Source organism: Strongylocentrotus purpuratus, unplaced genomic scaffold (genome assembly GCF_000002235.5).
Source record: "Strongylocentrotus purpuratus isolate Spur 01 unplaced genomic scaffold, Spur_5.0 spur5_scaffold_2, whole genome shotgun sequence".
Lineage (NCBI taxonomy): Eukaryota > Metazoa > Echinodermata > Echinoidea > Camarodonta > Strongylocentrotidae > Strongylocentrotus > Strongylocentrotus purpuratus.
In genome coordinates, this window is record NW_022145605.1 from 32,575,194 (window position 1) to 32,602,882 (window position 27,689).

Consider the following 27,689-nt stretch of genomic DNA (forward strand, 5'->3'; position numbering starts at 1 on the left):
TACATACAAATCTTCGGGATAGGTTGGATATTTCTTAGGAAATTTATTTTGAAAAAGAAAATAATAATAAGAAGATGTAGAAAAAACAAAAAAAGAAAACCCCCGGGACTAATTACAGCTGCTTCAGGTGCACTAGTGCGGCTCTATGTATATGACGATTTGTAATAAAGGATTTTTGATTATGCTCCCTATATAATAGACCTAATTTCGTGTCTCTCCCGTACTTCTTCACATCATTTATCTGCAATGGCTAATGTATGTTATTTTTTCTCTGGGATCATGTTTCTTACACTTTTACAAGCCACTAGAATCTTACCATAATGATCATAGTTTCTCATTGTTCAATAAAAACTTTGATACAAACCCTTGAGATTTTCACCTTAAATGTTCTCATGTGTTGTTTTAGGATCATTACTTTGGAAAATGAAATTGTCCAACCGGATACCTATTTTTATCACAGATCTCTGTATAGTCTATAAATAGACTCATGCCACGCCCACGATGTTTTGATGTGAAATCTTTACTTTCTCGCTTTGGTCGAGAGAGGGCCAAAAAACAAAATGGCGACACGCAGTGACTAATTTTTCCACCCGAGAAAAAACCTTCAAGAGTCACTCAAAAGCAGCTAATTCTACACTCCGATATCCAAATCTCACGACTTGCATCATACATCGATTGTTGGCCGATTTTTATCAAGATTTGTTCCATGAATGATGGCAGATGGTCGTAAATTCGAGCCCCACTGCTGGCAAGAAGTGACCATCGACTCTGGCCCATATGAAACGGTGCACCGCTGGAGACAGATGCCCGAGTGCGACGAGTTTGTTGGTGCAAGGTGCGTGCGATACCGCGCTATCTAGGCCTAGGGCCAAGGCGTGAATGCATGTGTCATGTCTTGTTGAAAAAGAAAGGGGGGGGGGAGTCACTTTATTTTCAAAGGCTAAGAGTCATTGGATTAATTGTTTAACTTTAACTTGGCTGCATAGCTATCAAATTATTGAGATCAGGACAGGAGTAGACTAGACTCTAGACGGTAGACCAGTGACTGTCGGTGAGAGTGAGACTGAGAGAGTGACTTGCAAAACTGCGTTAGCCATGGCAAAAGGGTGCAATTTTTTCACTGACACAAAAATGATTGGGTCTATAATTGGCACCCACACTTCTGTGTAAAGAGTGATGTACATAAAACCTAAAGAGCGTTCGCAATCGCCCAATTCCTGCAAAAGGCAATATTTACATTACCAAAATGCTAACCTCTCGCATGAGTTCATGATGTTGGTTCTGCCAGAAACGCAAATACACATGTTGTATACATAAAATATCTTTTCTGCATTGCCAATTTGATATTTAACGGTTATAGCAATTATTTCAAAAATTCATAATTAGTCTTGTTTCTCACCTCATTTGAACACAGGAGGAGCAAGCACACCGTTGTGGCATACAACGATGCTGTCTATGTATTTGGAGGAGATAATGGGTAAGTATTCTTCATCTGTTAAAGTACAGGGGCCCGTTCCTCGAAACTGTCACAAGTCTTAACTTATTGAAACATGTGTTATACAATTAACATGCGTTTCAATGGAATAGTCAAGAAGTTATACTTACTTATGAAGGTTTCAAGAAATGGGCCCCAGGCCACCATGTTGTCGGTGTGTCATCGTACTTCAATTGAACTTTGTAGATGGATGTACTGTATGGGCAGGCTATGCCAATATTTGGGCTTCCTATGAAATGACTCTTCAAATTTTTTTTATCATTGAAAGTTTGAAAATGATTCCCTGTAAAGATCTTTGCCAATATTTGTTCATATCGAGACCTGTCAACTTGTCAAGAAAATAAGCCATTGACAAACAATCCACATTAAAAATTCACATTATGCATTCATTAGTATAAATTACATCAGGAACAATTTCATGAATGACAGACAGTAGCTTTACTACATGAACATTTCAAATCTGTTTGTTTATTCTATGTATATGCCCAGACAGTGTTTTTCATATGCTCGAAGGTACCATGCTCAATTAGTATTAATTTTATTTTCTGGTTCGTTTAATCCTTTTATATTATTGTATAAAACTGTTTTTAATAAACTTCAAATTCAAATTCAAGTAATGAATGTATGTACGACTTTTCGTTGATACAACCTGCACATTTCTGGCTGATAGGTGCGTATAAAGAATTAATAAACATGTTTATGTCCATGCTCATGTTCTTGCTTACTCTATTGATTCCATTTACAGGAGGAAAAACATGCTGAATGACGTGCTGAGGTTTGACGTCAATGATAGCTCATGGGGAAGGTTAGTATCTTATTATAAAAAAACAAAGAACAAGAACCCTTTCTCTAGCTTTAGATATAAATTCAATCCTTTACCATTTAAAAGCCTAATCTTATTTCAAAGTCAGTTCCTGTAAATTCAATGTTTGTATCTACTCATACTCTTCTAGTCTTCTCTTTTCCGCACTACAAAAAACATCTTCTGGTCATCAATTGTACCAATCTTCATTAATATTGTAAACTGTGCAAATACTTAATATTTCTTACCTCTTATATGCAAATTTTGATCGATTGCCTGTTCAAAAAGCACCATTCTTAAACATTACATAAGGGTAAACAATATATATTTTTTCATTGAAGATTGCCATATTTTAGTTATGTATACCGGTACTTAAACTTTGAATTCTTGTTTGTCATTAGCACACATACTGTACATGTATGTATCCCCTAAAGTTATAACAGACTAAGTATGAAATTGTATTAAACCCTTATCATTTAAAGTATCATATCCACCCCCCCCCCCTCCCTCCTTTCCCCTCAATGACAATGGTAGTACTGTTAGTACATTTCAATAAAAATCAATATTTAGTCATACACATCTGATAATCAGTAATCCACCGGCCAGCTACAGACATGGTCAGAGTTCATCGAACATGTACATTGTGTTACTCTTTAATATTAGAGAGATAGAAACATAGAGAGAAAGAGAGAGAGAGAGATTGGTACACTTTCTTAAAAAACCTATAATTTCTTTTTCAGGGCATTTACCACTGGAAGTCCACCAGCACCGAGGTATCACCATTCTGCAGTCGTTCACAATGGCAGTATGTTCATTTTCGGTAAGTACACTATTATAATCTCTATTTCCTTTTGCATTTTAGTATTCCAAATCTGTCAAAACATGTTTATAAACAAGTTCTGTCCTTTTCAATTAAAATAGACAGCTTACTACAGTATGTGAATAAAGTGACACGATGAAACATCATAAAATTGTTTTGTGATGTTTTGTGGTGGTTATGAATCTGAAGGGAAAGTCTAAGGCCACTTTAAATATTCTCCTCTCTCTCTCTCTCTGCTGTGTCTCCCTCACACCCAGTCTCTCTCATCCTCTCTCTATCTATCCATATCCTCAGTCTCCCTCTCTCAATCTCTCTCTTCTATATTCTATGTTTTCTCTTCCCCCCTACTCTCTCACCCCTTCTCTCTCCCTCTCTCTTCTATATCAAATTTCAAATTCAAATTTCAAATTTATTCATCTGTAATCTTTCTCTCCCTTTCCTTTCCATCTCTCTCCCCTCTCTCTCTCCCTCTTCCTCTTCTATATCCTCTGTCTCCCACCCTCTTTTCTAAGTTTTATATAATATTTCATCTTTCCCTCACTCCCCTTTCCATCTCTCTCTCTCTCTCTCTCAAAAGCCTATTTCAACACCCACAAGAGTTATCTCAGCTTGTAATTAAAATGAGGCTGTCCTACTCTGTCAGCATCTCATTAGGTCACTGATTCCATCATCGTCTTCTCTCCTACAGGGAGTAGAACAAAGGTGCTAGCACCAGATTCATCACCCATGCTCAATTTCCTTGTTAAAGGGATTAGCTCATGCTGCAATGATAAATTATATAGCCTGTCTGATTATCAAGAAATTTATGATTGGAAATCGAAATCAGATTTTGTGTTTTCCTAACGGTTTTCATAACACTACAGTTTATTGGGGAAAACGAGTATGGTAAAACCGGTCACTCAAAGATTTTACTTTTTGAGGCACTTCTTCATCATTTTGAAGCGTTTTAAGATGTGCCTCCTTGTAACTTATCTTCTTCTGTACAGTCTGCTTCCATTTCCACCATTCAATCCTAAGCTTGGAAGTTAGGCAGCAAAAGAATTTCTGTTAAAGCTTGTTGATCAATGTTTGGTATGGGAGTTAAACTAGTACATGTAGGCATGAATTTCCCATAAGATGAATATAATTTCTACTCACACTGTTGTGAAAATGTTGAGCCCTAAAATCATACATGTACACTGTACATGTATTTGTATCTTCATATTACACTGGGGGAGTACTGTAACTACCAGGGAATTCCATACTTTTGTCACCCTTCAAATAGTCTTGCTCTAAAATAAATTAAGTCTGATTTCATCATACATTCTATCTTTAAAAGTTTAGAATAGTACCTCTTACTATGTGCACAATTTCATATCATAAGACTCTGTGGTTTTCACTCCATTGCTCTTTTCGCTCGGAATTCTATTCACTCAAAGTAGATCATGCCTGTAAGGCATTTGTGAAAAAAAGAGACCAAATTTTCTGGGGAAAAACTGAGCCTGATATAGGGTGTAGAAAGTATGTGTGCTTCCTATGCCTCAAGCTTGTTCTTGATTTTTGACAAGGCGATGCTAGATTTAATGTCATTTTTGTATTTCCTTGATTTTGGCTATGTACCAGTGCTCTTTTTACTTTTTTAAATATGTTTTTTGAGATTGATTTGTTAAATACTACTGTAACCTAGCATGTTACTTTTTGGTTCACTTTCATACAGTGCGTATACATGCAAAGTAATGTTTAATGCTTTATTTCAGTTAATATGTTTATATTTTGCTCTCTGTCAAAAACTGGTGAAGGTGTAACATTACACTCTTCCTGTTGAGAATTAAGTTGTTTTCTGATGTTGATTTTGATATGAAATCACTGATGCAACATTTCATAAACTGAATCCTTACTTCACATCGTGGATTTATCCTCTTTAAACGTCATCTATTCAGCCATTCACAGAATAGGTGACGTTTAAAGAGGATAAGGATGTGCTCACTATAAAAATGTTTGACTTCATTAGCCTTTAAAATCCATTCAACTGCTGGTAGAGTCTATTTGCAGAAGAGCTGGAACAACCAATCACATCAATATCATTCTGTATCCAATACCATGCAACAAATTTATTCCAGTGCAATGCTCTGAATAAAAAGAGCAAGAGGACCGTTTTAAAGAAATTGGACATCTACATGCATCTCGTACCTCTTTCTAAAAATAGAACTCTATATTAGACAACCTCATTATGCCATTAGTGACAGAGAGCTTTAGAATTCAATTTGATTTATCTATTAAAAAAATCCAGCACCTCCTAAAGGGATTACCTGAATTAATCCTTATCTAAAATCAAATTTCCTCAATTGGAGAAAAAATTAAGAAGAGCTAGAAATAGTACACCTGATGGATGTGACCATTGGTCATCTTTGAGATACCAAGAGAATAGAAATAGGGGAGGAATGGAAGCTCAAAGCCTCAAACTTTGCTTTTGAACAGGTTCATGTATGTACTCTTTCAAGAAATCAGGCAAACATATGTAGTTCAGTATGCCCATGTCATTCACTTCTGATATCAGTCATGTTTTCCACTGATCTGCCATTTTATGCAGTTTGCAGTTCATATCCGTTCAATGACAAATGCATGATTTTCAATTCTTTCACGTAAATCTTGGAACAAGGATTCTTGAGAGCCCTCCAAATTGTATTTTTTTCTTCTATAGATGTGACTCATTGGTTTTTATTCAAGAGCACAAAATCTTCTACATTTAGACAATCAATATATTTTTTTAATATTAAAAAGTAATTCATTATCAGACATTCAGAACATTTGGAAATTTAAAGGTTTAACTAAATATTTTGAAATGATATAACCAGGTACAGTTAACATGAAGTACTACATGTATGTACACAGTAGATGTTGATGAAAACTGCCTACTGGATACCAGCTATCACTCAGGGGAATGGCGTGATATTAAGGGGGGTTACCTGTTAGTGTAGCTTGGAGCAATTAACACATTTAGGTTTCATTAAAGGGAAAGTCCACCCCCAAAATAAGTTTGTTTCGATAGAGGCAGAATAATAAGAAAATCAGGTGAGTGAAAGTTTGAGCAAATTCTGAATGAAAATAAGAAAGTTATGAATTATTGAAGTTGTGATTAATCAAATACAAATTGGCAACTCTGTGACTTATTATACGAGCTCTCCTTCATTTGCTTTGTGCATAATATTCCATAAAATCATGTTTTCTTCGTTATTGATGATGGAATATATATTTGTTCCTTGCAGGGGGAGTATAGAAACATATTTGCAATTATTATATTTAGGGTGCATGTACGGTTGAAATTTTTCTTGAGGGAAAATGAAAATTTTAGATTTTTTTAGTACTGAGCAAATGGAAGTTGAGCTCGCATGATACGTCATAGAGTTGCCAATTTGTGTTTGATTGATCACAACTTAAAAAATCCTAACTTCCTTATTTTTAATCGGAATTTGCTCAAACTTTCACTGACTTGTTTCTCTCATTTTTCTACTCCTATTAAAACTAACTTAATTTCAGGGTGGACTTTCCCTTTAAACTTGAATTAGTTGGCTAGGTACTTTAAACGTTTTACACCTACATGTAAGCATCTAAAGTCTAAACCGTAGTAGATGTTGGTTAGTGCATGGTTATCAGGGGAAGGGTATGATAAAACAGAAATCATCGAGGGGGGAGGTACCTTTTAGTATACTGTAGCTTGGAGCAGTTCACACATTTACAGTAGATTTTTATTAAACATGAAATGAATTAGCTGGGTACTTTAAACATCATGTACACCTTAAATCCAAACCATAGTACATGTAGATGTTGGTTAGTGCACCATAATGCAGCTCACGAGGGCGAATCGCCCGCCACCCCGTGTATTTTGAGCCTTGGTGCACGGCTATCAGGGGAAGGGGATGATGAAGCAGAAATCATGAAGGAGGGGTTATCCTTGTTGGGATAGCTGGGAGCAATCAACGGCTGGTGTACCTTGCAAGGAAGCCAGGGAGGAAGAAGAGGTGTAACAGGTGTAATTGGAGAGCAGACATTGACAGAATTTCAAGGGCACATCAGAGAAAAATCATCTTTTTGGAAATTCATACCTGTATAACCAATAGCCATGTTCACACTGCAGTACTATGAGAATGATTGATGTGTGAATGAATGGCAAGTTGAGCTGGAAAAAAAATTTCTTGCCAAAAACAAATGCTTTGATTAAAGCATAATCTATGATGTGTGTGTTAAAGATAAAGAAATGTGAATGCATTTTTGTGTCATTTTCTATCATTTTAATTTTGCTGTGGTGCTCTTTGAAGTGGTTTACAGCATTGTGTATGAAAGAGGCTTTAAGAAGGGTGATAAGTTATATAAGGTGGGATGGGAGAAGAACACATATTATTAACAGGTGTATTGCAGAGCGGACATTGATCAAACTTGAGGGAACCACAAAAGAAAATCACCTTTCCATTAAAGGTGGAGATACAGTACGAGGAGGGGTGGGAGAAGACGGAATGAGAAGAAGATGAAACAGGTGAAATCGAGAAGTGCCATTTAAAAGTAGTTTAGTACCATTCTGTCCTTAACGCCTTGTCAGTTTTCACCGATTTCAAACGGAAGTATATTTCCTCAAAATCAGGAAAGGGATCATAATTTGTATACCCAACATTCAAAAGGAAAATGAACACTTTCTCTGAGAAGGGTTGACACAATTCCACTCAGACTCTTTTTAAGATTTCCTCAGTTTCCTCTCACCTTTGTGAATATCGTTCAGATCATCAATAATGATACAGTAAATTTCTCATAAAAACTGAGGGCAGTGACCAGGTAATGGATATTCTAGTGTATTAAGACCAGGGGGGTTCAACTCCGCTTCTGCATCCGTCTAGCCATGGGGAAATTTTGGAGGGTCAAAAGTGCACACTGCTTCCATTTATCGTGTATTAGCCTATGAAGACGACAAGTTTTTAGTGCACCAGCGAAATGGGGATTTTGGACTGCGCGCAGCGCGCAAAATATTTAAATTAAAATTTTGAATATTCATGAGCTCTTTTCCACTTATTAGCATATTATCGCAATGAAAAAAAGACAATGCGCATGCGTTACTATATCGACAGAATCCTGATAAATGTAGAACAAAGGTCAGAGTTGGGGAGGTGTGTGGGGAGGAGGGAGGGGGGAGACTTTTAAATGGTTGACTTAGGTGGGGCCACAAACTTCACTGTCACCAGGATGGAAAGTACATTAAAAAAAATTCAGTTCAGTTAAAAGGCAAAAATAATGACCCCATTTCACTCAATTCATTTGTTACCTCTTTTTTTTTTGTTCCTTTATTAACTTAAATATTTTTAAAATCAGACAAATTGCACTGATCATTTAGCCCACTTTACAAGTGATATTTTCATATTTTTAGTGTCCAATTAATGAATCATTCTCACCTCGACTTCAATGATCTTCATATTGTGCCCCGGCCATCCCCAATGAAATTTCAATTTTGTCTCGTTCTTTTCATTCTTGCATTCGTCGCCACTGATTTTTTTTTAATTCCCCCTCCCCCCCAACAGTAACATTTTCAATACAGAGACCCCTTCTAATAGTGACATTTCCATAGGCTCTATTACCCCAATTACCTATGCTTTCATCATTTCGGCATCAACTTATTCTTTATTTAACCCCCCCCCCCCCCCTCATCTTTATTGTAAACCATTTTTTATACTGCATTTATACATAAGTCTTGCCCACTCTCTTGTTACATTTCCGCTTTCTCTCTCATTAGGAAAGATGGTTAAATCTATCTCGCTGATGCCAGATATAAACAAACATCAAAAGGTCGAACACCATACTCAATTCTACACAAGACTGCATCAGCCCCCATCTCACCTCAGTCATACAGCATTATCATTACAGAGTGCCTACATCATCATAATCACCAGCATCATCACATATATTTCACAAAATAAGAAAATGAAAAGAACAGAATTCAGCAGTATTAACTGATTTATTAACATTTATGAACTCATTTATCAACATATTTTGTTTCTATAAAGTCTTTTTAAATCCAACATGACATCAACAAAATGATGACAAATGGATGGGGGGAGGGGGTGCTGTCTCTTGAATTCAAATCTTTCAGTTGTAAAAATTTACTGTAGATTTTGAAGAAAAAAATATTCCAATAATATCAACATGCTATTTTATTATGTAAAGCACAGGTATATACTGAGTTTTATGAGTACTTTATCTTACATTGGACATTATTGTTGTTGTTTTTACTACTACCTGTATTATCATTATTATTACTGCTATTATCATGATCATTGTCATTATTGTTACTATTTTTAATATTGTTATTATTATTAATATTAATTATATTAATACAGTCTTACTATTGAACTATATCATTTTATCCCCCCCCCCCTACAATTTACTATCCAGTTCAGCATCCCTCATATTTTTGTCAGAACTTGACTTAAGATTAAATATCAAAAAACTATGTTACATGTACACGCATTTAAAAGAACAAATGATTACTTTCATGATCCTCGATATATCTTCTTCTTCTTCTTCTTCTGGTAATCTTCAAAAGGCGTTGTAGCCTATCATGAAGATGAACTAATACTAAAGATTACAAGTGGTGTGAGGAAGACAGATTGTTTCTAAGTGGGATAAGGAGAATAGATGCCTCAGAAGTAGTCCCTGGCAGTTCTCTGGACTGTCAGCATGCACTATATTTGCTGGAAGTCAGTTCCATTAACTTTGGGACAGAGTGTTGGGCAAATACAAACTTGTCTACCTATGTCGCTTCTGGCTTGGTGCAACTGGAGGGTCATGTCATGGTACTTCCTGCTCGTGATTTGTTAAAGCCCGTCTGTACTAGTTTGGCCAGGGGGATAAGACCACCCTGCAAGGTCACTGACAGGTGGTTATCTCATCAAATCAGCTCTCAATTAATATAAGAAAAAGAGGATCATGGGGGACCAACAGGCACAGATTAGGCATTGTTTGCTATATAGAGGGCGCAAGTAGCTATAAGTAGTGCAGTGGGAAAATTTTCAAGGAAGAGCGGATCGAGAGACCATTGACTATCTTGTGCACCATTCCCAGTCTTCTTGCAGAGTGCCTTGTAGTTGTAGATATAGTAGGCAACTAAAAGGTGCTGATCATCTCAGTCAAACTGCTGCTTCTCTTGTGGTCCCCATTGTGAAGTAGCGTCCTGGACATCTGAGATGTTGTAGGGATCCCAGACACCGGAACAGTTCTCAAGATGAGGGTGGACTAGGGACTTGTACAAAAGAAGCCTGGGTATCAAACCTTCTGCATGGGACAACCTGAATAATAAAAACAAAAAGAGAGGAGAAATCAAATAAGATTAAAACTGCTGCATTATATTGGATTTTCAAAAATAGTACCTCCCCACTTTTGTTTAGGTCTTGCATTTTAATTTTACTAAAAAATGATAAACTTATGTCTATCTGATAGGGCCTTTTTTAAGAGAAGAGTAAAGGTTTAGATGTATTTCCAATTATTTTAAAAGTAATTTCCAATTTATTTTAAGTTATTATTTGCTAGACTTTTGTGAACAAAAGTTTGTTAGATATAATGTAATATTTAGGAAAAAATGCCTTTGAGTATGTCTTTTAATATGCTGAGAGAATAAACTGTAGCAACACCATAGTTTGTCACCTAAATAAAGCTAGAGAATAAATGAGAATTACCAGATATAATGCAACACAAGATGACAGTTCCCCAAATCTTTGTATATAGTCCAAGTCGAGTGCGGTGTTCGCATGGGCTTAGATTATACAGCCTGAATATTTTCGAACTTCATACAAACATACCTTGCCAGAGTTCAACTTAGGTGTCTTGTTCCTGATTAGATCAACACCATAACATTTGATGATCAGGTCCTGGTGCTCTTTGTTGCACTTCTGTGATCATTATCTGCTTCTTTGTTCCATAGGATCTACAATTAAAAGAAAACAGAAACTTAGTAAGGTTCCTGCTAATATCAAATGCATGCATTAGTTATCAGTTTATAACTTTGTTCATGTCGTAGAGAAAGAAATATCCATGTCATATGTAGGGTTGGATCCAGAATTCTCACCAACATAAAAGGGGTGGCATAAAATCCTGAAAATAGACCAATTATTTCAAACAAGGCACAATGACATAACTAAGAGCGAAATCAGGGGAAGTGGGAGGGGGGGGGGGAGGAAATACCTTTTTTGTTTTGTTTTTGTTGTTGTTGGTAGATCTAGCCTAGATCTACATTCAAACTAAGCTGAATCTGGACCTGGATCACAATAATGACACATGCGCACGACTAGTCTAGTAGTGGAGCAAAACGAGCCTAGACCCATGGCTATGGAAGTCTTTGCTAAAGCTATGGCATAACACAAGCTATAGATCTAGATCTAATTGCCTATTTTTAATATTATTAGTAGACCCTACTAGTAGGGGGCGACCTACATCTAGACCCGTCCCTATGCCACATCTGAATAAGGGGGCACAGAATGATTGTGCACACCCCCCCCCCCCCTCCATAACTTCCACATTGACCCACCTAAACCAGGCATTTAGGTCTATTTAGTCTTTTGTTATTATTTATTAGAATGCATTAGGCCTAGAATCTAGCCCTAGATATAGACCTAGGTCTATAGATGCGGGGTTAAATGCTGTTTATACTTAGTTAAGTGCTAGATCTAGACTAGACGGTAGACCTAGCCTAGCCTAGGCTCTGCTTAGCCTTAGCCCGAATTTTTCTGTCTCTTTCGTTCGTTAGCCTCTGATTTGGGTAGGGTCAGCTAAAGAGAGGAGCCGACCCTACCCAAATCAGAGGCTAACGAACGAAAGAGACAGAAAATTCAGGCTAGACTATGCTATGAATAGTCTAGAGCTAGAGGTCTAGGCTTTACAGTAACACACTGTAAAGTTATAGCCACGCCAGCTCAGGAAACGCAGTCGCTTCTTGGTGGAGTGTTACAGCCGGCTAGCACCGGCGAATTGAAAATCATAAACCGCTCGACGAGATCTCGTCGGCTTGGACTAGCAATGAGCCATTTGCGCAGTCTACAACAGGTCCACATCTACGACCGATTACTATCGGTAATCAAGCTATGAACTGAACTTAAAATTATGAGATGTGCTCTAATGAAATAACCTACGGTAAAATCCTGATTGTTTCTAAAAATATTACCGTCGATGACTTATATTAGAGTTCATTCAATCAGTTAATATTCTTTAGTCAGAAGAAAGAAAAGAGGATGGGGTAGGGGGTTAACCGGGTAAGACGTTGTGACAATGCGGAGAGCCCCTCACTGCAATGACGAACACATCACAATCATTTCAGAGACCTTCACACAAAATGGATCTTTACTTACTTTTCTTGATATCATAGGGTTTCACTTCGATGTCAATGTTCGCCTGAAGATTTTCTGCTTCACTGAGATGTACTTGACAAACTTCTATTATAATAGAAATTCACTTAAAAGAAAAATGTTTCATTGTTCGTAATTGAATAACTTGAAAGTTGCAGTTCATACAACCGCCATTTTCGTGGTCAAATCGTAGGGAATTCTGGGAATGCAAAAAATGTTTTATGCATGACCTAATACATAAAACATTTTGTCGATGGCCAATCAACAAACAGAAGTTGGCGTATTTTTTACGTCATTGCTCATGAATATTCATTGACCCTCCAAAACCGTCGTTCAAATCGGACAAAACCCCCATAATGCATCCAATACAAAACCTATGAAATGTCAAAGGTCACGATTTTAGTTGGCCCTCTAGTCCTCCTACGGAGGACATACTGTGTATGATCGAATCTCTTTGATTAAGACCAAGAAAATGGTTGGGATTCAATGAATATTTAACCTCAAAGGAAACTCTTTGGCCTGACTGCAGGATGTGAACGTTGTTTTATCATAAGATCATTCAGGAACCTTGATAAACAATGTCATAATAAACAAATAAAAAAAATCACAAATTCCATGTAAGAAGCCTGAAAGGAACATGATAAGCTGTAAGATCCTGGGCCGGTATTTAATTCAATACTTAGCATAAGTAAGAAATTACTAAGTAAATGGCTAAGCTAAGAAGTTTACTTATCTCGTATTCAAATAGAATTTTAGACTTTCACTTACCTGAGACAAAATCTAAGTGAAATACTTACTGATTAAGCATTGTGACATCACACGGTCAATCAAAAGTAAGGCGCAATTAACTCACATATAAATTAATAAAGACATACAGGGATGTGCTGCTCTTATAGGTCGCTTTTTCACAAAATATCCCTAAACATGGAGTGATGGGTCCCATTTTTTACAAAAATATCACATAACGTTGGTTCGTTTTTTCAAAATTTTCCATTTTTTGGAAAATTGTGAAAATTGGTCCTATATTTCTAGAAAAACCCCTAAAATGAGTACCCTTTTCTGCCAAAATGGAGGCGCGATAGCTCATTCGGTAGAACAGTGGTCTCGTAATCCGGTGACCCGGTTTAGAAACCAAGGCAATGCGCTAGTGCCCTTTGGTAAGGCATTAATCCTCATTACCAGGTCCCTCAGAGAGGACCTAAAGCCGTCGGCCGTCTGGTTGCTTACTTACAAGCATTTATGCTTTCTTAGCAGTCAGGTAAAATAACCACCACCACCAAAATGACCCTTAAATATGGATAGGGGTTTTGAGGCTTGAGCGGCACACCCCCGTCCAAACCAAATCTGAGCCCTGGGTACAGTGGGTTATACCTGTACTCTTTCCCAAAGAGTTAAATGTTTTCAGTATTTAAAGCTTACCTGCCGTAGTTTACAGGAGGGATTAGACTGCCCTGCAAGGTCACTGGACAAGTGGTTATCTCATCAACTCAGCTCTCAGTTAACATAAGAAAAAGAGGATCATGGGGGACCAATGGTCACCGATTAGGCATTGTTTGTTATATAGAGGGCGCAAGTAGCTACAAGTAGTGCAGTGGGCCTTTAAAACGTAAAATGTGTAATCAACTGCACATTTTTTAATCTAGTATCATTCCTTTGGATTCCCCTTTCTAAAAATTACTTTCAGAACTAATTTTCCTCTAATGTAGTACTGCCTCTCAGTCTTACAAATGTTGAAATGCAGATCTTGGGTTATTATTAAGGAGAGAAAAATCAAATACTTTGGCCATGTTAAAAGGCACCAAAGCCTCTTAAAGGATCATTTGGAACTTTGGAAGGAAGAGTGGAAGGAAGTAGACCGAGAGTGAGACCCAGAATCAACTGGGAAGAGAATGTCAAGAACTGGAGAGGACTAAAACTGCAAGAGTGCACCAGAATGGCAGAAGATTTAGAGTGAAATGGAGAGATGTTGCAATCAACCTCCAAACCGGGAGAAGATACTTAGATAGATACATGTAGATAGAGTACACGAAGGTCGATTTCTATTAAATTAGGAGAACAATCCAACTTCACCCAGCGACGACAGCCCTCTCTAACTGCTCTGTTGAAAGAAACAATTTGAGAGAAATAAAGCAAATATGCGCATCAGTCAATGTACAAGATAGAAGGCTATCAATCAAGATTAGGATGGTAATTGATAGTCTAGGTAATGCCAATCTCCAATTTCATTTTCTCTTTATGCTTTCTTGAAGTCACTGTCATGTGCGGTATTTGGACAAGGAGGTCAGACGATCGCTGGACAGGAAAATAAATGTTGCTTTTTATGGTCATTCATTCAAAGTTATATTTTCTCTGTTAAATCCATCTCTGCCTTATTAGCTTTAAAAGAGAAATGATGCATGAGGTACTTTATGGCCTAGGTCTGCTTTGACTATGACAACAGCACCATAATTAGATTTAAACATGGAATTTGGAAATCTAAACATAATTATGCGAAAGGTTCATGTACCTTTTATCGTTGATGCCAAATGAGTCATGAGTTCTCATTTGCATTCAGTGTTTCAGTTCATTACATTCTGGGGGCTACCAGGGCTAGACCCATTTGGCCGATCACAATAACGGTACGTGTAACTGTAATTAGTGCACATAATCAAGAAAAACAATTATGTGAAAAAAGCCCTAATGTGAAAAGGGTAGGCCTATCAGATATTAGGGTTGCAATTTTTTATCTCACTGCTTTTAATAATGCTTCATGTAATTTTCTTTCAGCATCAATTTTCTTGGATCAATAGTGCCCTACTATTTGACTTAAAGAGATACACATATCGTGAAATTCTATGGTGAAAGTGACACATTGAATCTTAAAGGACGTTGCAGGGATTTGCATGGTGAAAATCTCAAAACTTGTAAAAGTGCCAAAATGTTGTAAAAAAATATCATGATTGAACTTTCCTAAAAGAATGGTGCCAATTTATTCATAATTAGCAAAATTGTTTTGAATTTTGCAACTTTCATAAGTTCATCTTGATGCTACAGATAAGGCCTAACAAAAAGAGAAGATGTTGTATTGTCCTTAAGGTGCCAAACCATGGGTCGATCGGTCAGAAATCTTTCTTCTTTTTTCCCACTTTTTTTCCCTCCCTCTTTGGGCTGATATTTCTCAGTTTTAAATGCTTTAAAACATATTTTTTTATTCATTAAACATTTTGTTTCTAAAAATGGTTTTAAAAAAATACTTTAAAAAAAAGCCGACCATAGATTTCAAGATTTTGGGGCCGGTCGCAAAGGACAATACAACATCTTTTTTTTTTTAGGCTTAAATGTTGAGATAATTTTATGAGGGCTTGCAAATCCATGACTTCGGATTTAAGTGTACTCTGCTTGAGTTTTCTAGTATAATTGAATATTCTTCTCTGATTTCTTCTCTTTGTTTATTACAGGAGGCTATACCGGAGATATCTATTCCAACTCCAATCTCCGCAACAAGAATGACCTCTTTGAATACAAGCTCTCCAATGGACAGTGGATAGAGAGGAAATTTGAGGGCAGGTAAAGAGATTGATTTGATGATCAAATGAGTGAATCGTTACATAATTTACATGTACACTGTAGAGTGCAGGGGATTTTGAAATTCATGAAGCTTTAAAAATTGAAATCACATAGGCCTACCTGTATATATTACCTGAATATATTGGGCATATGATTTTTACGTCATTGCCTACGAGTTAGAAAAGCAATGGTAAGTAGATATTAGCCTGGGGGGAGGGGGACAGAATCCAGTAGTCAGCAGATTAAATCAATGCATTGTGAAATTTTCCTACTTACAAATTTGTTCTACTTATAAATATATTGAATAGATAATATCTATACAGTAGGCTTGCGGGTGCACCATGTGAGAGAGAGAGAGAGAGAGAGAGAGAGGATTGAGGAGTCATGAAAAGGACTCTCTGTAATCTTTCTTGAGGATGTGTAGTCCTGAAAAGGACTGTTTGTGTAGTCTTGAAAAAGACTGTTGGTTATCTTTCTTAGCTTATAGTTCTAAGGAGAACTATAGCGCTTGGAGAGGATAAGTGGCGGGAGTGGCTCGACTTTTCGAACAGGTTGACTCTCTGTAATCTTTCTTGAGGATGTGTAGTCCGATTAATATCTATTTAACATGAACCTAAATGAACCTAAATGTGAAATATATATATATATATATATATATATATATATATATATATATATATATATATATATGTTTTGTTTCTTGTTTTAATTTTTTGTGAAGGTTACCCCCAGCTAGATCAGCACATGGAGCAGCAGTATGGCAAGATAAGCTCTGGATATTTGCTGGATATGATGGAAATGCCAGGTGAGATTGAAATGCAGAGTACTTGTCTGTCATGTTATCTTTCTGCTTCCCTTCCTTAATCATGTTGCAAATGATGGAAGCCAAAGAGAGTTTTTTTGTTTGTTTTTGTATCTAACCACATGGTACTTTTACATTTTTTTGTTTTGTTGTTGTGTTTGTTTCTTTAGAAAGAAGTACACTCAGATTCTGTGAAGTATATTGATTTGTTCTGTGCAACTACATGTAGGTTAACCCCCTCCCCCCCCCCCCCAAAAAAAATAAATAAATAAATAAATGCACCTGTCCAATATTGAAAGTTACTAGACATTAATATCTTGCAACCGCAAGCCTACTGTATATTAATATCTTTGTTTAATTGTTAATTTGGGCTTTAAATACTTTTATATGATCATTCATCACCTAGTGTATGTGTTTCTGTTTGGGAAGGTAGTATTAGCTTTCTTTTTTTCTTTCTTTCTCTTTCTTAAGCCCAAGCTAACAAGAAAAAATGTGTTTTATCCTCTAGAAAGATGTGTTTTTGGAAACATTTTCCTTCATTTGCCCTGTTTCTGATTTAAACAAAACTCCCAGTCAAAACATCTTCAGAACCGACTGAAATGTCAGATTAGATCATGGTGAATTCAACTGAAATTCCCCAAAGATTGTTAAACATGTGTATGACACAAATACAGGTCAGACATGGTCTGATTGTAATCAGACAATATTTTTAATGTCTTTTGTTCTAATTCATGTCTGTTTTTCTTCCTGAACATATCTCAATATCCGTCTGGTATTGCTACTTCCTGCACGATATGAGCCTTGTTCAGAGACAGATTAAGGGGGCACAACTGACCTACCACACATACCCCCCTCTAAAACCCAATCTCCCATATGTTGCTAAAAAAAGGTCCCCCTCCCCCCTCCCCAATGCATTCTTGTGCCCTACTTTCAAAGTTTAGACCCAAAATGCACCTGAAAAATGTGATAACCCTTTATTTTGGTCAGAATTTTTTTTTCAAATTGTGCCCCTCCCCTCCCCCTCCTTTACAGAATACTGGATCAGCCCTTTGCCTTGCTGACATGTGTAATGTACAAACTTCCCTTCCTCTCCATATTAAATCCATCCTATATAAATAGACATGACTTTTCTTCCTGCCCTGCATTTTAAGAGATGATGTAAACATGGCGCCGCATGATGTAGTTTTATAAATAAGGAAATATAAATATTAAACATATTGATGATTAATTCCTAGAAAAAAGCTCTTTCAAGCGAGTCTAAAGATTACGAATAGATCCACTGAAAGGTGAACATCGGGGGAGTGTTTCACAAAGATTAAGATCAATTTTAAGTTGGACTTAACTATGGCAGGCCATTCATGCCACTGTTTGCTCTCACAGTTTACTGGCATTGGTTTCTCAAGGGACGAACAAATCATGGTCACAAATCTACAGAATTTACATTTTTTTGAAAGTTCATTATTGATGGAAAAAATATTATCTAAAGATCATAACTGAAAGAACAATATGGAGAGCAACCAGTGGCATGAAAGGCCTGCCATAGTAAAGTCCAACTTAATGTTGATCTTAGTCTTTGTGAAATACTCCCCAGAAGGATTAACTTGGGATTTTAAAGTCTCCAACCTCATGCTGTTGCCAATACTAATGTTTATCTTGGGCACAATACCACAAGTATTTGATGCCATAACACTGACTTGGAAATCATGATGCATTAAGGTGGCATGTACATACATGTATTGTACATTTTACCTTTACATTTATCTCCCAAACTTAGACAATGAAAGTAAGTTTTCCATCTTCTGAAGATAGCCTTTAATTATGTTTAATCTCTTTCCTGGTCTTCAATAGAAACTTAAGTTCAATTAAAGTTCACATCACTCATCATGTGCTGGTTTTGTGTTTGTCCCTATAGAAATACATGTATAAAGTCACATTTGTCTTTAGTAGTTGTCAATGAATTATATTACAGTATATCATCTTATGAAGGGTTCCACATAGGGTGAACATAGGGTGCCTGGTATTCATTGACTTTCTTTAATTTGCATTTTTTTTTTCAAACAAGGTAACTTCTTGGTTGAACAAGGGAGAGCTATAAAAAATATTTAAAAATAGGCAAACAGTTTAGTTAAAGGTACTATGTCCCATTTGCAGGCAAAAAGAATGAAAAAGTTAAATTCCAACTGCATTTGAAAGATAATACTTATTTAGAACTTCCCTAAAAAAAGGTGGGGCTTGAAAATGTCTTCAAGTGGGAAAATAACGACTATTAGTTGTCAAATCGACTTTAGGGCTATAGAGCCAAAAAGTAATAGTCTTGATTTTCAGACAATTGTACCGAATGGTCATACGTTTTATGCTGCGCAAATATTCAGTCAGTTTAATCTTGGCCATCACAAGAAGTGGGTTATTCATGTAGACAAATGCTCATGTACCCTTTACAACTCTTTTCATGTATGTTATTACCAAAGAAGAAAAAGGCCAGTCAGTCATTCTTAGCAAGGACATATTACATCAATAGTGTCTGACAGTGAAGTCTAGTGAAGTTTCTTGAGTAAACGGGTTTCCTTGCATCATTTGATTATGAGGACACTGCTAACGTTTATTTCACAGATAGGACATACATGACATATTCGTAATTCCTGCAAAGTTCTACAGCATTTGAGGTTGGCTGCAAAAGGGACATAGCACCTTTAATATAATTATTTCAAAAAATTAAATCTATAGTGCCAATATGTAGTTTCCTAACCAAAAGTGCTGGAGCTGTTTTACATGTATGTAAAATATGTGAAAAATGAAAAAATAAGAAAGAGAGGAAATTATAAAATGTTGGTAAGACATGCTCTGCAGTCTGCAACAGTGCATGGTTCTTTAGTTTTCACAGTTATCAAGATCAATATTTTTAAAGTAGCCACACAAAGAATCAAAAGTGTTTTGAATTGATGCAAAACTCATATCATTGCGAAGGGGAAGCCTTGCCGATCAAATACAACAACTCTTCTCTTTAAAATATGTTTGGGGCCTGCAGTAATCAACTCTAAAAAGTGTTAGTTTTGAGATCCAGATTTTCTGCCTTCAGCGGTCCTTTGTAGAGCATCAATATTTGTGACGTCACACATGGGACACGGCTGGCTAGCTGCATACTGCTACACGGTACTGAGCTGTTTGTCCAGTGTGTGACGTCACTATTCAGAGCTCGCTACGCTTGTGTGTTCGACTTACATTCAGGGGCGTTCAGGGGTCTAAGGAGGGTCTTGAAAAATGGCATTTTACGCCTTTCCATGATATCTATATGAGTTCTCAGCAAATTGTTTGTGTGTTTCAAGAGAAAATCTTTCCATCCATATGTAATTTGTTCTAATTATGAGTTGTTAGTGAATTTTCTTTGTGTAGCTCCTTTAATAACAATTTGTATTTGTTATAATTGCAGATTGAATGACATGTGGTGTGTATCTCTCAATGGAGACAGCAAGTCTTGGGAAGAGGTAAGAATCTTATTTGTGTCCACAGAGTATCTACATGTGACATACACTGTATACAGTCAAACCTGCTTTAGTGACCACCTGTCTACAAAGACCACATTTTTTGTTTCCCTTGAAAATGGTTTCCCATTGAAACATGTTAAGTACTAGAGGAACCTGTCTACAAAGACCACATTTTTTGTTTCCCTTGAAAATGGTTTCTCATTGAAACATGTACTAAAGGAACCTGTCTACAAAGACCACTTTTTGTGTTTCCCTTCGGGCGGTCGCTATACATGTAGACAGGTTTGACTGTATATCTACATGTATATACACCTTATTTAGATTCACACTTTGTGACAATTGAAGAGTTATTGCATGATGAATATGTCATATTAAACCCCGTCTTAACTGGAAAAAAAAGTTGCGGTGTCCTCCGAACGTTGTCCGGATGACATTTACCCACTTCCAATTTAGACGCGTCAATCAGGGTAACATCCGGACAATATCGAGGTAAATCTCACCCTAGTCGAGCCAGGGTGATATTTACCCGGGTAAATTACGTCATCGCCGTGAAAAAATGTATGTACACAGCGCGCGCGAGCTGATCGCGATGGGGGAGGTGCGGTTGTTATGGTAACCTACCCGGGTGAGGTTTTTGCGGATGGCTGATTAAGACGGTGTTCAAAAGCTCACCCCGTGTTTTACGATCAGACCCCCACTGTTTCTCATCCACATGTCGCTCGGGTGAGATCGAAATAGTTCTATTAAGACGGGGCTTTAATCCATTTAAATCCCTCATACTGCTGCTATACATGTATGTGATTGTGAAACCTGGGCCCCATTTCACGAAACCTGTCATCAGCGACAAATGACAGTGTTTGTTATAAGCTAGTGAAATCCTTCCTTCTGATTGGTTAACAGCAGAATTGTCACTGATTTTTGTCATTTGTCATTGAAAGAAGGCTTTGTAAAACGGGTGCCAGATTGGCATAACCCACAGTGTGAGAGCGATTCCATTTATCCACCAACAAAGTTTATAGGAGAAGTTAACTGGGGAAGAGGAACAAGTTAAAGCACATCTGTTATAGTGCAAAGGAGGGATTAGACCACCCTGCAAGGTCACTGGACAGGTGGTTATCTCATCAACTCAGCTCTCAAATAACGTAAGAAAAAGAGAATCATGGGGGACCAATGGTCACCGATTAGCCATTATTTGTTATATAGAGGGCGCAAGTAGCTACAAGTAGTGCATTGGGGCTTTAAGATCATGTACTGTACCTGTTTGTTATGTGACTTACCCCCCTTTTGGATAGAGAAGGTCACTTTATTAGTTAAAGACACTCAAATTGAGACTGCTATGTATGTGAAGGTCTTTATTAGATGTGACTTACACCCTTCTTTAGCAGAAAAGGTCATTCACAACATCAAGGGCTGCAGGTTGACACTGCTATGTACAATGTACATGTATGAAAATCTTGTGATGTGAATTACGCCCGGTAAGCCTGAGAAAGTCACTCATCACATGGAAAAGGGGCACTTTGGAATTGTTCCGTTCGTATACATGTGACAACATTGGGAAATGGATAGATACATAATAGATTTAGACTTTGTATTTTGGTCTTCTGATGTGACTTACATGTATTTGATTTGATTTGATTTGATGTATTGGTTTCTGCATCTTTTTTCTTTTTTTCATCATACATTTTCATGAAAGTCAACCATCACATGGGAAAGGGCATTTTGAAACTATTGTGTTTGAAAGTGGTCATGTGACTTATACCTGCCTGTGTCAGATATGGTCACATACATGTATGAGATGGATAAATACAAAACAGAATTAGACTCTGTACATATAAGTCTTCTGATGTGACTGCCCTTTTTTGGCGGATAATGTTACTTATGACATGAAAAGAACACAAATTAGAACTTAGTGGAATGTCTTGGTATGTGACTTAAATGCCCTTATTTGGTAGATAATGTCACTTATTACATGAAATAACACAGATCAGGGGGTGTTTCACAAAGCCTAAGATCGACTTTAAGTTGGACTTAAATATGGCAGGCCATTCATGCCACTGGTTGCTCTCACTGTTGGTCTCTGAATTTATGATCTTTGGATAATATTTTTTCCTTCAATAATGAACTATCAAAAAATGGAAAGTCTGTAGATTTGTAACCACGATTTATACGTCCCTTGAGAAACCAACGCCAGGAATGGTTTAGAGGAACTAGTGGCATGAACAGCCTGCCATAGTTAAGTCCAACTTAAAGTCGATCTTAGTCTTTGGATTTATTGGAAAGTCTTGTTATGTGATTCATGGTCTCTGGGCTTATAATGCTCCCTGTGAGATGGGGAAAAAGGCTTTTTAGGCCTATAATGTGAGAGAATACTATGTCTTCTGTGAACAGGTGTGTCTTGCGTCCATTGTGGGCAGAGAAGGTATCAAAATCATGAGATGGAGAAACAGATTTATGTATGTTGTGTCTGGCAAGAACACCTTAGGCTTGTAGACTATGTGGGGAATAAGCAGGAAAATCTGTCTGAACCTAATATCCTCATCATCATTCCCATCAAATTTGACCTTCTTATCTTTATCTGCTTTTTTAAAAATTCTTTTTAAAGCCAAAATACAGCATTAGTAAGCCACAAAGTAGGAGAAATCTGTCTGAACCCAATAGTCTCATTGTTAGTCCCATCAAACTTGACCTTCTTATCTTCATCGGCTATTTCTTCTTCATCTTAAAGCCCAAACACAGCGTTAGTAAGCCAGGCAAAAAAAATATTAGCAACCCCCTCTTGCCCAATCTTAATCTAAGACCCCGTTCTCACTCACTTTGAAAGTGGTCTTAGTTAGACCGCTCCAGAGGAACGGGTCTTGAGGAACGGTTTGCGAGCGTTCACACTCCGAGCAGTTATTTATGGCTCAAACCGCTCCACGAGTCAAAGTGGTCTTGTTGCTATGGCAGCTCAGGTCAGGTCAATTTTTTCGCGCGCGGAATACAAACCGTATACCGTACTACATGTTTCGCACGGAACGTCACTAGCTCACTTCCGGTCAAAGTACGCTTCCGTTCACATTGCACGTTAGAGCGGTCCAAACCGCTCTTAATAAGACCCGTTCCTCAAGACCACCTCCCGAGGTGGTCTTCTGGAGCGGTCCAGAAGTCCACTTCCTGGACCACTTTGACCGTTCTCACTCACCTAAGAACTGCTCCTGAGGAACGGGTCTTAGTTAGACCGCTCCAACGAAGTGAATGAGAACGGGGTCTATTTCTTGTTAAGCCACAAAATATTGATTTCAAAGTGAACCCAATACTTGCATTAACAATTCCATCAAAGATGACCTTCTCTATCTTCATCTGCTATTTCTTCTTCTTTTTGAAGCCAAAATACAGGATTAATAAGCCACAAAATAGAAGAATTCTTTCAGAACCTAATCCTGTACTCTCATTATCAATGCTATCAAACTCGACCTCCTTATCTTCATCTACTATTTCTTTCTCATCTTAAAGCCCAAACACAGATTTAGTAAGCCACAAAATATGGAGTAGTCTGTCTGAACTCAATTTGTTAGGCCCATTAAAAGTGACATTTTTATTTTCATCAGCTTTTTCTGCTTCATCTTGAAGCCCAAACACAGATTTAATAAGCCACAAAATATAGATTTCTATCTGAACCCAATATTCTTGATTTTCAATCCCATCAGACCTTCTTATCTTCATCTGCAATTTCTTATTCTTCATAAAGGTACTATAAGAATAGTGTAAACTTATAGAGCGCACACACCGTCCAGGGACGCTCATGTTCCATTTGCAGGCCCCAAAAGAGGAAAAGGTTGAATTCCAACGGCATTTGAAAGATACATGTAGTACTAACTGCCCTCAAAACAAGAGGGCTTGAAAATGTCTTTTTGTGGAAAAATAATAACTGTTAGTTGTCCAATCAAATTTAGCGATCGCGGTCGTTTAATTAAATTGTCTGATTTTCATACCCTTGTATCGAATGGTCATACGTTTTGTTTTGCACAAGGATTCAATCAGTTTAATTTTGGCTATTACAAGAAGTGGGTTATTGATGTAGACATATGCTTATGTACCCTTTTACAGCTCATTTTATGTATGTTATTACCAAAGACGAAAAATGGTGAGTCAGTCACTCAATGGTGTCTGACAGTGAACTCTAGAAAGTAAACAGGTTCCCTTGCATATTTCACAGATAAGACATACGTGACATACCGGTATTCATAATTCCTGCAAAGTTCTACAGAATTTGATGTTGGCTGCAAAAGGGATACCGGTACACTAACTTTAAAGCTCAAAAAAAAGAATTCATAAGCCACAAATGGAAGAATTCTATCAGAACCCAATATGTTGATAATATCAGTCCTATCAAATGTGACTTACTTAAATCTTAATCTGCTAATTCTTCATCTTAAAGCCCCAATACGGCATTAGTCAGCCACAAAATATTTAAATATATAGATTTTGAAAGATATGTTCATTGTCAGTTGATATATTGCTGACGCAAAATGCAACAGGAATAACCAACTTCAAGGAGGGTGCTCTACCCTCCATCAGAATGATGCAGCCCCCCGTTGGTTCTCACATCATATAAGCTTACTAGCTTGGTTTTTACTTGCACTGGACTTAGCATATTTTAGCATATTTTACTGTAAATTGACAAGTGCTTTGTCCACACACCATTCCAGCAATTCATGACACTCCTTGTAGTCACTTGCCTCACCTACCATCCCAGTATAGCTTCCTGAGTGAGCTGCCAAAGGGATTACCCAACCAAGTACCAAATGAGTGCTTCTTTTTCTTTTAGTTCTACTTTTGAATCTTTCAGCAAAGGGTTTTGATTCCAATGCGCTTCCAACGTTGTCTACAGCCCAAGTTCTGCTGTCCTTTATATATTTCTCCCAGATAATTAGCTTGTGCAGCTGAATGAAGGTTTATTATAATGGTATTGTCTTTAAGGGTGCATTCAAGCAATTTTTTGAAGCTAGAATCACAAATATGAATCATAAATCAAAACGCCGTTGCATACTGCGTGAGATCGTTCAAGCGATTTTCCATCAACGCTGATTCTCGCTCATTTGGAGCCCATCCACCGCGCATCACACTGCGCAGTTTGACCTAGAAAGCAAAGGTCAACTTTGGTGTGCGCTTTCTAAATTTGTTTACGGTCAACTGTCGGCCAAACCGAAAGGAGGCCACGATAATGACGTCATAGAATTATGATTGAGATCTCTGTTGCGTTCAAGCAGTTTTTAGCGACCGTGATTCTGCAGAATCATGTTACAAAACGAATCTTTTTCAGCGTTTTATGTTTGCATTTTTAAACACGTTTATTTTTTACAACCGACCAAAAAATCGCTTAAACGCAACCGTGTTTTAAACTAAACGTCTTTGAAAACCATGTCTCTAGGGTGAAAAAGTGTCGCTTGAATGCACCCTTAGTTGCTTGAAGCATCATGAGATTGCTGTTCATTTCCATCATAGCGACACGGTTAGAAACCACCCATGTTGAGTTCTCCAGGGGCAAGATCACTCCATCACTCAACAAGACACATCTCTGATTCACCAACATGTTTCCAAACCAACATACCTAGCTCACATCTCACCCCCAGTTCAGACCACCCGAATTAACGGTTTAAAAAACCATGTATCTACATTGTACACATGAAAAGCGATGAATTTTCTTGTAGTCTGAAAGTCATGTAACAAAACATACACGTATTGAAGCAAAAAAGCTTTGTTTGAGCGTCATTTTGAACAAAAATTTTAAAGAGAATCGGGCTCCTGTTGTCATCTGAATGTTGTATTGTACGAAAATCGTATAACTGGGCTGGGCTAATCGTAAGCGGGCACTGAGGATTGGCCAGCTGTCATGTAAACTGACCTTTTCAAAAGTGGTTTCTTTAAGAAGTGTTTCTCTTTTACACGTTCTTATCCATTGCAGGCACCCCTTTTGCTATAAATTGATTCTTTAAATGACGTTTCTATTTACGTTTTTTGTATAACATTCCTCTAGTCTGAACTGGGCCATCGCTCCTCCACCAATCCTGAGTCACCAGACCATTATCTAACCCATATCTCTCCCTCTCGTTCTAACCGCATCATTGTTTGTTGGTAGCCTTGTTGTTCTTGTTGCCCTCTTTGTTTGCGTGTCCGGTTACACGACGAAAGTCTGGTCGCGATATCCATCTGTTCACCAGGGAGACGCATCTGTAGTCTGATTTGAAATCGCAGGTTCGGGTCGATGTTGCCTGGTAGTGCAGATCATCCTCAAAGGGCGAAGTCGTTCCCTCGATATGGTTCAGAATGGCATAATATTGCTCTTCGATTGCTTTTTGTTGGTGTTGTTTTTTATGGTTGCCTAGATGTTTGTGTAGACTGTCATGTTCATATATGTAAGGCACAGGGTTAATTATTCTGGAACATAATCATGTGTGTAAGCATCATCTAGCTCATTAAGAAGATTTAAATACAGTGACCATTGACATTTATTATTCCCTTCCCCCCATAAAAAAGAACAAAATAGAGCAAAATTAACATCATTTCAAGCAATAATAAACAACATCAACAACAGCAATAACATCAACAACAACACTAACACCAACAACGATACCCCAAGTCCACCATCACCACCAACAACAACAACAAAAACAATGTCTCGTATGAAAGTGAGAACAGATTTTATTTCATTCTGCATCAGCTCACTCGTTACAAACTCATTCAATTATAACCGCAGTAGAATGTTTCTTATATTGCTGTTTGCTATGGACTAGTTTGAGTGGAAGAAGGGCTTAGATGTATAGGAGGGGGGGCAGGTAATGGATTGACATTCAGGGGAAGGGGTAAAACTGACAGTTGAGGAAGGAATGAATGTAAAGTGATGCCCATAACAAGTATTGGGTCTGTCAACAAACAGGACTGACAGTCACATGACCTGGGGGCTAACGGACAGAGACAGAAGATGATAGTCGCTGGACCGCTATCGAAGAGAGATTGGAGGAAAGATGAGAAAAGGGATAGTCTAGCCTGGAATAGACCTCAAAATCAGGTCAAACTGTACCCCTGTTCTCTGAAACTCAATCAATGATTTTATTATTGTGTTGATAGGAGAATATTCCTATTGATTTAAGAAAAAGTGACAAAGATATTAACTACATGTATATTCTATTCAGTTTAAAGCTTATCTGTACTAGTTTATAGGAGGGATTATACCGCCCTGCAAGGTCACTGGACAGGTGGTTATTTCATCAACTCAGCTCTCAATTAACATAAGAAAAAAAGGATCATGGGGGACCAATGATCACCGATTAGGCATTGTTTTCTATATAGAGGGAGCAACTCCGAGCAAGTAGCTCCAAGTAGGACAGTGTGACTTTAAGAAAGTCTACA

The 27,689-nt window shown here is 37.4% G+C and overlaps 1 protein-coding gene and 1 long non-coding RNA gene across 2 annotated transcripts; one reads left to right on the forward strand and one right to left on the reverse strand.

Moving 5' to 3' along the window:
- The first annotated feature begins 538 nt into the window (after positions 1-538).
- On the forward strand, positions 539-25,861 carry LOC115926485 (leucine-zipper-like transcriptional regulator 1). Its single transcript, XM_030991234.1, has 8 exons — positions 539-835; positions 1,415-1,477; positions 2,241-2,300; positions 3,038-3,117; positions 15,908-16,016; positions 16,738-16,821; positions 20,246-20,370; positions 25,785-25,861. The coding sequence occupies exons 1-8, from the start codon at positions 711-713 to the stop codon at positions 25,859-25,861; spliced, it is 723 nt and encodes a 240-aa protein (XP_030847094.1). The 5' UTR covers positions 539-710.
- LOC105441252 lies at positions 10,165-12,609 on the reverse strand. The gene is made up of 3 exons (XR_004065283.1): positions 12,474-12,609; positions 10,932-11,056; positions 10,165-10,421 (listed from the first exon to the last, which is right to left on the reverse strand). It is a non-coding gene; the product is annotated as an uncharacterized LOC105441252 (long non-coding RNA).
- Positions 25,862-27,689: the final 1,828 nt, after the last annotated feature.